General features: G+C 35.0%; 2 protein-coding genes across 3 annotated transcripts; both read right to left on the bottom strand.

Annotated features, from left to right (window-relative positions):
- Positions 1-271: 271 nt before the first annotated feature.
- Positions 272-5916, bottom strand: dytn (dystrotelin; the record flags this gene model as incomplete). Its single annotated transcript, XM_079460063.1, has 14 exons — positions 272-372; positions 524-986; positions 1881-2064; positions 2172-2245; positions 2334-2469; positions 2543-2679; positions 3118-3229; positions 4345-4508; positions 4710-4781; positions 4856-4944; positions 5181-5266; positions 5338-5539; positions 5688-5781; positions 5911-5916. The coding sequence occupies 14 exons, from the start codon at positions 5914-5916 to the stop codon at positions 272-274; spliced, it is 1920 nt and encodes a 639-aa protein (XP_079316189.1).
- Positions 5917-8405: 2489 nt separating this feature from the next.
- casp8l1 (caspase 8, apoptosis-related cysteine peptidase, like 1) lies at positions 8406-12618 on the bottom strand. Of its 2 annotated transcripts, none has more exons than XM_079459683.1 (6): positions 12503-12618; positions 11188-11274; positions 10960-11086; positions 10709-10831; positions 9900-10404; positions 8406-9753 (listed from the first exon to the last, which is right to left on the bottom strand). In XM_079459683.1, exons 2-6 carry the CDS (start codon positions 11272-11274, stop codon positions 9624-9626), a joined length of 972 nt encoding a protein of 323 aa, XP_079315809.1. In that variant the 5' UTR covers positions 12503-12618; the 3' UTR covers positions 8406-9623. The 2 variants fall into 2 exon arrangements, with proteins under 2 accessions (XP_079315809.1, XP_079315810.1); XM_079459684.1 differs by having other exon boundaries at positions 10709-10828.

Genomic DNA, 12618 nt, shown 5'->3' with positions numbered 1-12618 from the left:
TTAATTATTAATTTATATTAAATATTTTTCAACAAAACTAAAAGCACCATAAAAAAGAAAAAAACATGAACGAACAAAGAGAAGTTACAAATTAAAGGAAAGTATCCTAAATGTATATGCTTATAAGATAAATAAAATGTTTTGAACATTTTATCAACAATTACAGTTTCTGTTTTTATGAACTTCATGACGGAATGAGTCTTGTCAATTAGATTTTAATGGTTGCCCAATGTATGGGAATTTGGGATTTTGCTAATGTTATTGTTTGCCTTTATGCCAAGCTATCGGAAACTGAGGCAACTAGATGAGAAACAGAGTCTCTGATTCCCTCTGCTGCCATCATCAGCATCTCTTTCTCCATGCAGACAGATCCTGATGCAGAAGAAAAAAAAACATTCCTATTAGAAAAATATTTATTGCATATAGACAAACACACAAAATTAAATATTTAGAAAACAATGCAATGTAAATAATTCTAAGAATATTAAACGATGAATACATACAAATATAGTAATAAACAGACCTGTGGGTGTGCACAAAGAGAGCTCATTTCTCAGTCTCTGTACAAGCTCGCAGAGTTCCTCTTCTATGTCTGACTCATCTGAGACAGAATGTTCTTTCAGTTCAAAAGCATAGATGCCTGGCTGATGTACAGGAACATCTTGTCGATCATCCTCTTCCTCCTCTAGCCCCTCCCCCTCCTCAGTAACCGTTTGGTGTTCCTGCATGAAGACGCTGTCTGTGTCGTCCAGATTTGTACAGATGTCTTCTGATACCTCATAAACTGTCCCCTGCTTCACTTCATTACTTCCCAGATCTATTACGTGTTCCCGATGGCCATTTATCTCTTCCTCAAGCTCTTCCTTTTCACTGGAGATGTCACAAGGTGAGGTCCGTTCATTTTCACCTATGTGGTCATCATCTTGTTGAGGAAGATTTAGATGAGAATCCAAATTGGATTTATTTCGGTCCCTCGGACTCAACACCTGACATGACAAACAACAAATCTAGAACTGTCATATATATACGGTCATAATGACATATAAAGTCATTAACTGGAGGTACAGTCATGTCAGTGGGGCATATTTTTTATATATAGTCATCAAATAGTACAAAAAAAAAGATTTCCCCAATCACACAACTACATGTGGAAAAGCATGTTTTAAGTTACAAATTTAATATAAAACTTAATTTGTGAACTTTGTATGTATGAATTATTTGGGATGTTAACAACATTTGGTGAAAATTTCAGCTCCTTGAGAAATATATTTACAAATATTTATTTTCCCCGCTGTATGTGCTTGGACTCTACAGCTTAATATTACATGTCCTCATAAATATCATTCACAGTTTTTCTTTATATTTAAAGTAACATACAAATAAGCAAATTACAAGCAATGCTTCATAAGGCCCATCGATATATGAACAGGTCATTTGCAAAAACAAACAACTCAGTTTATATTTTTAAGTTTATTATATGTGTATTCCAAGTAATATCAATCAAAATGCTGTTGGGTTGTTTTGATTAAATAATAATAAAAAATTATATATACAGCTTTCTAACTAAATAAAACACGACAAAATAAAAACATGAATTTTAAATGTTTTTCAAAACTGAGTTATCTTTTTACAAATAAATACTTCATTTGTAGCATAAAATGCCAAATTCAGCAAATAAACAACCGGAGTACAAGCGAGTGTGATATTATTATTACATTATTACCGCGTGATAGCATCTCATTCTCGAAAATGTCATCCAGAAATTTTACACATATTAAAAACCCCAGTACTACAGTACATATACATAATCATACTTCATTCTAGTCCGTCCAAAAACAGCAGGTAATAGTATGTCATCATTATAAATCATTCCATCTTACATGTCTGACTCTCTCTAGTTCTTCCTCCAGATGTTGGTTGACTCTCTCTTGTTCTTCCTCCAGATGTTGGTTATGTTGGCTCAGGGCCTCCATCATGGTCTTCAACTCTGTGCATTTGTCCTCCAGTGAATCATGCTCTGACTGGGCCGCAACTTTCCATACCTGAAACTCTTTCTCCAGGAGCCTGCTCATCACATACAGTTACAAATACAAATGTATAAATACAGACACAAGAAAATAAGACATGGATAAAAAAAATGAAATTACATTTTATGAACTCAGATGACTCACCACTTGTCTGTCTGCAGCTCTCTCATGGCTTTCTGGGTAAAACTGAGATCTTTTTGGAGAATAGCCGTTTCTCTCTATAACACAAAAGAAATCCACCAAGTTGTGAAACTCTAAAAAGAAAAGCATGTAATGTACTATACTGAGATGATGGAGGTAGGATACCTGAATTGTCTCTGTGTCTTCAGTCTGCAGACTTTTAGACTCGACTGTAAGCACAACAGGGGCAGCAGTCACACCTGATTCAGATCCTCCTAGTGTGTCTGGAGCTTCTATTGGCAGCTGAACTGGAGAAGGTGCACTGAAGAGATACATGCAATTATCGTATGTTTAATGCTTTCCTGCAGAAGAATATACAAAAACAAAATCTTTACATGTATTGCAGCTCAGCGCTGGAACCTGCTCTCAGAGCTCTCTGTGTCCTCCCTGCATCTCTCCGGGTGTGATGTCCAGGAAGCAAAGCGTGTCGTGCACTGGAGGCGAGTGATGTCACTGACTCTTTCCATGTTGGCTGAACAAAACACAACACACATTCTACATTGCAGTTAAAAGAATATATTAATACAACTATTCAATAGTTCTCCCAAAAAAGGAAAATGTTGCCTTCAGTACTATTGCTCTTTGTATGACATATCGCTTATTGCTCCCCGAACTCTTTGTAAGTTGCTTTGGATAAAATCGTCTGCTAAATGACTAAATGTAAATGTAAATGTTCATTTACTCTCTTTTAGACCATGACGTTTTTGTTCATATAGTCAATCATCAGGGCAACCAAAACAACATTGAAAGTGTGGTTCTTAACACTAAATGAAACATTGCTTTTCATTGTGTGAAGCAAATTAAATATATGAATGTTTTTGGAAGTACAGGCTTTTACTCCTTTAGGATAATATGTATGTTTAATTTTTAACATGTATGTAAAACGTAATGTGCTTTTTAAGGAGCAAACCTGTGTGCAGTATTCCAGTACGGGATGGGAGGGTTTGTGCTTCTTGTTGCGTCTCTCGGTTAAAAAGCAGCTTTGGCAGAGATGTGTGTTCAGACACTTCAGACAACGATACCTGAAGAGAGGTCATACCAGGAAAGACATCATTCACTTGAATTGAAAATGATGTCTGAATTGGAATCCGAGTATAATTAACATGGAATTCAATTGTCATTCTATTGGTCAGTATAACTTACCCATAAACCACAAACATTTTTCCAATAACATAATTAACAAGTCACCATAAATTGAATAATGAACAATATTTTTTTATGTAATATTGCAGCGTTTACTGTAAATGAGTTATCCTTGCAGTCCATTCAATTTCAACAGAAACTTTTAGGACTGACATATTAAAGGGGATACTTCACTCACAAAGGAAAATTCTGTCATAATTTACTCACCTTCGAGTTAATCCAAATCTGTATAAATGTCTTTGTTCTTTGACTACCATAGTAGGAAAAATACAATGGTAGTCAAAAGTGCCACAGAACTGTTTGCTGCCCTATATTCTTCAAAATGTCTTATTTTGTGTTGAACAGAACAATAGAACTTATAACGTATTTTTCCTACTATGGTAGTCAATGGTGGGCAAAATCTGTATGGTTATAACCATTCTTCCAAAAAAATTTCTCTGTGTGTTTCATCAGAACAAATGCATTTATACAGATTTGGAACAACTCGAAGGTGAGTAAATTATAATATAATTTTTGGTTGAGGTATCCCTTTAAATAAAAAACAGGCTTATTCCATCATACAGTACATTCATGTAAAAACATTAAAACTGCGTTGTTTAAACATGAATATGAACTTGTTTTCTTTGCATTAATCAAGATCGGAAACATTACATTGTTTTGTTATGTTGACCAGTTAGAATTTTCTATTAATGCAAATAAAAAACAATATTTTGATTTTGAATTCGGTAGAAATGTCATAACTGGTTCACAGAAAAATCAGATACGCTGATTTAACTTTTTCTGTGGCTGTATACATCACCATTTGGAAGAAAACACCATCGTAACTTCAATGTTCACCGACTTTCCTCAATGTTCAAATGCCAAAACATCTTATTGTGCACTGATCATTTGCTTACAGTATATAGACCGAACGTTTTAGCAATATGTATGTGGATGTAGTAAAAAATACTTTTTTGCGGTATGGAATGTCAAAATGAAAAACTCTCCCACATACCTGAGGCCAGTGATGGGAAATGCTTTACATGTGTGACAGCGAACTCTATGCTGTACACTCTCACTCACTGAGAGTCTGTAAAGTGTGGAGAGCCACAACAACAGACGAGGTTCTGACTGTAGCCAGTTGTGAAAGTGTTCTTCGGTCACACTGACATCGATTACCTGAGTGAAAAAACAAACTAAAAGTCAGTTTTGAGGATGTTTACGTGAGAATAAACAAGGGTGATGTAGCCTAGGGGTTTTAAAAATCGGTTTGAGGACTTGGAGGAGAAATTCATGCTTCAGTAATAAGTGTGATGAAAGTGTATTGAAATATCAGCAAAATGACTAATATTAATGAGATGTTTATTAAAAACAATGTACCCCATTAAAACAGGAGGCCACTGCAGTATCGACATGACCAAACACATGGTTCTCTTGAACCGCTGCTGGAACCTTAACACACAAATGTTAGTTAGAAATTGGCTGAAATGTTTGTTAGGGACTCAAATTCATTTTTTCTTTTTCACCTGACTGAGGTCATCCAGTAAGACTCTGAGTCCAGTTCGACTGATAGTGCCACTGTCACAATCCTGATTCCCAATGTACTGGAACAAATCTATGAAGATTAAAACATTACAGTTCCTATTAAATCTCTTGTATATAAAAAAGATAAAGGTTTGCATCCTAGAAGAGAGAAATTGTAAATTTCAAAAACGTAAATCTACTAAAAGTTCATTTGAGCATATAGACAAATAATACATCTTAAAAAGCTTTATAATGGTGGATATAACCTCCCATAAACAGTGTGTGTATGTGTGTAACAAACATTGTGTAAGTAAACATGTTACAGACCTCTATGTTTAGCTGTAAGAGTGTCTCCAGAAAGAGCGATCAATGCCGCCTCCACCGACCGGAGCAGGATAACACCAGTCTGCTCTCTAACAGAAAAACTTAGTTACACACAAATGCAAAGACACCTCATGTTGAATAGGTTGTCATCTCCACTCACCTGTCAAACAGCTTAAAGAGGAGTCTGGTGGTTTGATCTGTGGCTTCACGTGCGGCTTGACCAGACAGTTCCTCTGAAATGTTCTGAAATAACTGTTGAAGAATATGTTGGACATCCTCCTGAGAAAGTCTAACCATTGGATCTCCAGATCTGTTTAGAGTTTTCAAAACTGGATGCAGATGCTGCAGTGTCACCAGGTGCACTGACACGCATTAAGTTTGATAAGAAACAGACAAGATATATGTTATAATGTATGTCACGTTTAGGCACAGTAGTATCATTTTATAATGTCCTAACAACAGCCATAGAAGAGAACTTGCTGGAGAAGTGAAGGACACTGAAAGACTCACTTTGACACAGTTTTTGTAATGAGCGGAGCTTCAGTGCAGCGCGATACACTGCAGGACGAACCTCATTCAGACCTTCTATGGAAGAAATTGATGACTTGATATAACACAGACCATAAATAAATGAACAAAAAGGTTCATTGTAATTGCATTACAAACAGGATCTTGAAAAAGTGTGCTCTGCAAATATGAATAATTTAATGGTGGAAAAAATTATAGCACTGACCTGCATTCGATATACAGTACATGCACAAAATGCAAAGAACAAAAATAAAAAGAGAAGATAAAGAATGCCCTCATAATCAAACAAAAAACAACACAACACCAGTTTGTTAATGCATCAGTAATGAATGAATTCTATCAGGGGATCAATATGAACATACACATACAGTAGACTTACCAATGTAATGCAGCTCCATAACAGTCAAGATCCTGAAACAGGTTATCATCCTTTTTAATATAACGTATTTGCCAACATCAACAACATCTGCCTTTCTTACATTATGTTACGTTCATTATTATAATGAAATTGATTGTCGTCACATTTACAAAAATAACAAATGTTTTGCTTACCTAACCCTTATGTCAAGAACTCTTTTTTTTTGCGTCTTGTTACCAGCACCTGCTAAACAGGACCTGTATTCTAAACTTGCATACTCTAGCTGACACATTAACCTGGTTTGTATTACTTACTGTAAATAATATATGAACACAGAGGTTTTATTTCACACAGTCCATGTCAACACTGTAGGCTAATATTAGGCTACTGACTCTTTGTATAGGCTTTAAAGTACAGTACATTCACAAATAAATATGACATAAGACAACAAACTGTTACAAAACATCATTTTAGTGCTGGAAAGAACAGCTAAAGAGTACACACATACAAGAGTTTATCTGTTGTTCCTTTCCGATTTCTATGCCAACCTTGTTGTAGCTGACTCGGTGCCAGTGAATGGGTTGATTCCAACAAACCATCTGCACAAAGATATAGTCACAAACACAAGCAGAGTCATAAGAATAGTTGACAGAATTGAATTAAACAAAAAATAAATAAAGCTGCAATCTGTACCTTTTACCTCTAACATCTCCTCTTTTTGTAAACATAAAACTGCAGGTTTCTTTATGTGCTTTACTTTGTGTATTGGTAAAAAATGACATTTCCGAAACAAAATGACCCAGCAGCTTAAATGATAAATTATTACTTTAAGCTTAGCATTATTAATTGTGATAAGTTTAGATCGTTTTAACATTAACTATGTACTTATTTATTGTTTAGTTTGAATCAGAAAATATAATAATTAATATTCATATGTTGATATTAATATCATATCAATAGTAATAAATATAAAAAATGATAAGCTTGTGCATGATTTTTAAAAATGTGGTCACATAGCAGGGTCCAAAAACCAAACTTTGGACAATTCTTATAACATAAAAATGTTCAGACACTAAAAAACCCTATATGGTGCAACAAGGGAGATTCTCCGGGAACCACTTACAAGTAAACAGATCTTACGAGAACCATTTTTTTTATTTGAGTTCCTTCAATAACCTGCAAATCACTTTGAGGTCCCAGTGTAGTGACAAGGTGACTCCAGAACTTCAGAACTGAAGAGGTTATTCAAGAATCTTATAAGTTCCTGGAAGAACCACAAAGACATAGAATACTTCCACCAATAACCCAATTATGAGAAAAGGAGCTTTGAAGCACTTAAAATACAGTTTAAGGTTCTTTGGGTGCACAACAGGATATTTGAGGCACCTTTTATTTTATGATGTAAAAATAATGCTATTTTAAATCATCTAATCCTTCTAGACTCAATTCGGACATGTTAAGGATGTTAAGGACGTGCACTTAAGTCCAACTCGGCCCCCTTTGGACTGAAACTTGGACTCGGACTTACATTTACATTTAGTCATTTAGCAGATGCTTTTATCCAAAGCGACTTACAAATGAGGTAAACAATGGAAGCAATTGGAACAACACAAGGACAACAAAACGCATAGGTGAAGTATAAGTGGTCTCGTATAGCCCCAAAGTATAATAAAAAAAAGAAAGAGAAGAAAAGAGATAGAAGTCTGAACTGATCAGTTACGTGTTGATGGAAGAGATGAGTTTTCAGCCGACTTACCTAGTAAGGAGGACTTGGACTTGACTCAGACTCTACAAAGTTAGACGTCATCTTGCATTAGGAAAAACGTATGCGCGGGAGTACAGGAATCTGAAAGATGTTGGTAACAGAGACTTTTGGACAAACTCATGTGCAAGGATGAGGAAACCTGCTGCAAGTTCGTACAGATTTTTTAGATGGACTGGAGACTTTTTCATTATTGGTGGGTTATACCATTATTGCACCTCGAGTACAAGGTAATAGTCCAAAGAATCCCAACCATTCACCTGCTGTTTAAAAATGCTACTGTGATTGGCTTGTAGTGACCTTTAAATACGTATATTTCTTCAGTAACAGCAGAGGTAACTTACGTATTCTAAAGATTCAAAAGGCAGGTAAAAAAGAAAGTACGTTTCATTACTGTAAGCTATTGTATTGTGTGCGTTGTATTTCAGATTGGGCAATACACCATAAAACTAATTCCACGTGGCACCAGCGTAATCATCAACAATGTACATTTTGCCACCATGAAAAAAAGGAGTGGATCAGATGAGGACCAAGATTTGTTTTTATTAAAGTATTTGTAAATACATTGGTATTTGGGTATTTATAGGCTACAATTGGGCATTTATACAATTTTAGTTTCGAGTTTTCGATTCCTAAAAATAAAAAAGTATTTTTCTTACATGATTGATGTTATCATTATTTCATTTTTCAGTGAATCAGAAAAAAATCTTAAATCTTAAATGCAAACTTCACATGCACACTTCAACACAACATTTCCAGAGTCAAAAGCTGTATCATAAATAGCCAATGGCAAAATTGGATATGTCAGTATCATTCAAGAGCTTTATCTGTACTTTGGTACAGTGACAATTTTCTTTTGTCCATTCCTGATTTAAAAAATGTAAAGTTTCTTTTTTAAAGTGACAGTACAATCATAGACACCCCTCATACTGTATTAGATTGATAAGCATTGACACTTTACATTATATCCTTAAACCGTTCTTAAACTGAACCCATTTGCTCTGATAAATCTGAATTGTATTTATAGACAGTTTCATTGGATGCAAGCATCTGGCCCAAAGTTAAATTCCAGTCTGTGTCTGGCTAGTAGCTAATAATATACATTTTACATTTGACACTTTATATTGTGTTTAATTTATTATTATATTAATATGAATTATTATTAATATTTTTGTATAACAATATTATTAAATAAACAATTTGATTAATATGATATAATTTTTTATAAACAATTTGTTGAATGAGTCGTGTAACTTTGTTGCATTTAAGTTTAGCCAAGTAATGGTTCTACAGCTGCTTTGTAACAATAAAGCAGTATATAAATAAAGCTGACTTGACTTCTACTGGTAAGCCAAAATAATACTGGCTAGACATACTTTTAACTTGCTAGCTAATTTTATTATTTATGTTGCTTGATATCAAAAATAATCTGCAGGGACTCTATTCTTTGTAGATGTGTACCGGAAGATAATTTTGGGCCACTAAGCATGCATGCGCAGTAACATTTGTTTATGTTATTGCTTAAACCGTCAATTCTATAATAAGATGAAAACTTTGAGCTTTAATAAAGTTTAAGTTAACACGTGTTAACTCTTACAGTGTAATCATTAAAAAGGCACTTACCCCAAAAAGGATTTATTTGTAAAATGAACCCTATTAAGATAAACCCCTCCACTATAAAAAAGAGAGAGTAAAACTAAAGTGAAATAACTCAAGGCAAATAATAAACAAAAATAGCAAAACATTTACAAAAACCGCTACAGCTACAAAAACTTCATGCTGCAGCCAATCAGGTGACTCACTTCATGGGAAGGACCAGTTTTTTAGTTAGAGTGTAGCGAATTTCAGGCATCTGCTTGTAGCCTTTAAGGTCTTTGGAGCTCACTATTCTATTCACATTGGTCAAAATCAAGAGAATGTCCTCATTCCTACCAGAAGAAATAATGAAGTAAAAGTTAGATTAGTATAGTATATAATAAAATAATAGCAGATCTAAATAAGTCATTAACTCTACCAAATCAGCTTTAATGTGCAGCAAATGTTCTACCTTTCTAAAATAAAAAATACATCTCACCGTGTGCTGCCACTTACAAGCTGCTTACAGAGTTCCTGGATATAGATAGACCCATCTTCTGCGTGACGGAAAGATCTGTAGTCCTCCACTGTTGACATACCGATCAGAAAATCAGCTTCTTTAGGAATACTCTGGTCTGTAGCCGTTTGGGCATCTTTCTCATCTGTGCCTTCTTTTGTACCATCCTCCTGTCCATCTGCCATACACACAGCCTCCTGGAAAACATTACCTTGGCAGGCCTGGATGAAGAAAATCTTGGGCTTGCCAGCCAGCGTACGGCATTCAGCAAAAGGTTGCGTGAGATCACGGATTGCAACCTGTTTTCCATCTACACCCAACACTGTGCCTTTCTCTCCGTGGGAGAGGACGCAGCATACGAAAGCGTCCATTTGTGTGTGATCCTTTTCTGCAAACTGTTTTATAAAACGTTGCATATCTGAGGCTTGCAAATCGTCCTGCACTTCAACCTCAAAATGCATTTTGTTAAACACTTTGATGAGTTCATCTAGAAACAAACGTACAATAATAAACTGCAAATTGTTCTTCACAATAAAGCCTCATATTTGAATGAATTTCGTTGCTGTCCTTCTGAAACCACGCATGCCCAGTATTCACTGACTTTCAGGAAATGGAAGAACACACTGTATTATTTTAATATTTATTTACTGTGTTTGTCAAATTTGACAAGCACTTCTCATTTGTTTGATATTTGCAAAACTCAAATAAGGGTGACTAATAATGATTGTACAAAAAAAACATGAAATATGGAAATACAAGGTTTCAGAAATTACAACGTCTTATAAAATTACCTTTATCTTTGTCTGTCCCCCGCCGGTTTCCAAGTGATGTACGGGTCTCAAAATTAAAGTTGTTAATGATCAAACAATGTCCATGAGGCTCATTTGACATGGAATATAGCTCCTCCTTTGCTACTGTGAAAAAAAAAACAATATTACATTAAGAGCTTTATATACAGACATCTCTGTGTGCTATTCTAGATGTACCTATGATGATTGTACAGTACATTAGATATTATTCTTGTCTATTTGGCTTCACAAACCTAAACGTGAACGCTTCCTTTTAGGAAAATGTTCAGGGATGTTTCCAGTTGTTTGTAAGGGTTGCTTCTTTCTTTTAGGGTCATTAGGATTCCTTTGCCTAGGTCCGGGAAGGTTTTCTTTGGCTACCTGCATGACCAAAAACAAACTTTGACTATTGTTTGTTTTTAATAAAATGATACCAAAGAACATGCAGTAAGCCAAATGCCGAGATGTTTGTCTTTACATACCTTTGAATTTCTCCTTACAGACTTTTTTCTCTCACGATTGAGTGTCTTTGGTTCCCCATTTTTGTAAACCCGACCCGTTTGCTCCATCTGAGGACAGTTAAGTCAATGAAAGGGAAAGAAACAAACAAACACAATTACACTGAAGAACATGTTTTGTCTAAAAAATTCAGAAGCCAAAACTCCCATATTTGTTCACTTGCTTTATTTTTTGACAATATATGTAAAAATCACAGGTTATATTGCTCTTCGTAGACTATTCCTTAGCTTTCAATACTATTCAGCCCTGTTTTAATAAATACATTTCAGAGTTTTAATTAGAATTGAACAGTGAGGTGGTTATTAGATTTGTTTAGCGACATAAGGCAGAGGGTGAGAGTAAACAGTACATTTTCAGACACGAACAGGTTCATTAAAAAATTTGCTGATGATACCGTTATCGTCAGTTTGCCGGACAAGGATGAGAATTGTCATGGTCCAGTGGTGAATCATTTTATGATATGGTGGGACAGTGCCTTCTTACAAGTAAACATAAACACCACAGATATGGTAATTGATTTTAGAGTCCCTCGTCTCCTCAACCAATAGAGTAATGTTGCGTTTTGATACTCATGCTGAAGTAGTATGCGAAAAAGACCAGCAACGGTTACTGTCTTCGGAGGCTCTACTTTAAATATTAGTAGGACTCTTATGACTATGTATTATAAATATTATATTGAATCTGTACTTTGCTTTTCTATCTGCTGTTGGTATGGTTATGTAAATGTTAAGCATTGAAACTCATTGAATGGCATTGTCAACCAAGGCCAAGCCTAAACTTAAAAGCAATCGGTATAGAAACCCTTTTATTCCTACTGCTGTAAGGCTTTTAAATTTTCTATTTTATTTGTTTGTGTGTTTTAGTATGTTTACAAACTCTATGCTGCCTCAAAGAAATCGCCCTTTATGATTATAATAAACTTTAAACCTTTAAAGATCTGCATTAAACAACACAAAGCACGTAGAAAGCGTTGAACTGGCTTTATCTGTTTGATATTTACCGGATTCGTTAAATGTGATTCATCATTTCTTTTATACTGGAAATATAACTATTGTAGTACGCATTGCAAGGTGAAATGGCTAATATCAGTTCAAACATACAGGTTCACACACAACCTGCATTTAAAAATGTAGCCTGTTATATCAAGTTGTTAAATGACTCAACGTTAAGTTAAATGACCAATAGAGTAATGACACACTCGTGTTTGCAAGCAGGAAGCTTTTCATTTCCCGCGCTTTTGTGCACAGACAAAAAAAGTGCATAAATATTTGCACTTACCGCAATTATAAGATAGATCTGGATTGAAGAATAATGCAGAGAACACTGCTGTGTAGAGGGAAATTGAGTAATATTGAGACTACAGTGTTAGAGGAGGCTCATGGTGCGGAATAAAG

Source organism: Barbatula barbatula (genome assembly GCF_947034865.1).
Source record: "Barbatula barbatula genome assembly, chromosome: 7".
Taxonomy (NCBI): domain Eukaryota; kingdom Metazoa; phylum Chordata; class Actinopteri; order Cypriniformes; family Nemacheilidae; genus Barbatula; species Barbatula barbatula.
This window is presented reverse-complemented; position numbering and strand designations above follow the sequence as displayed.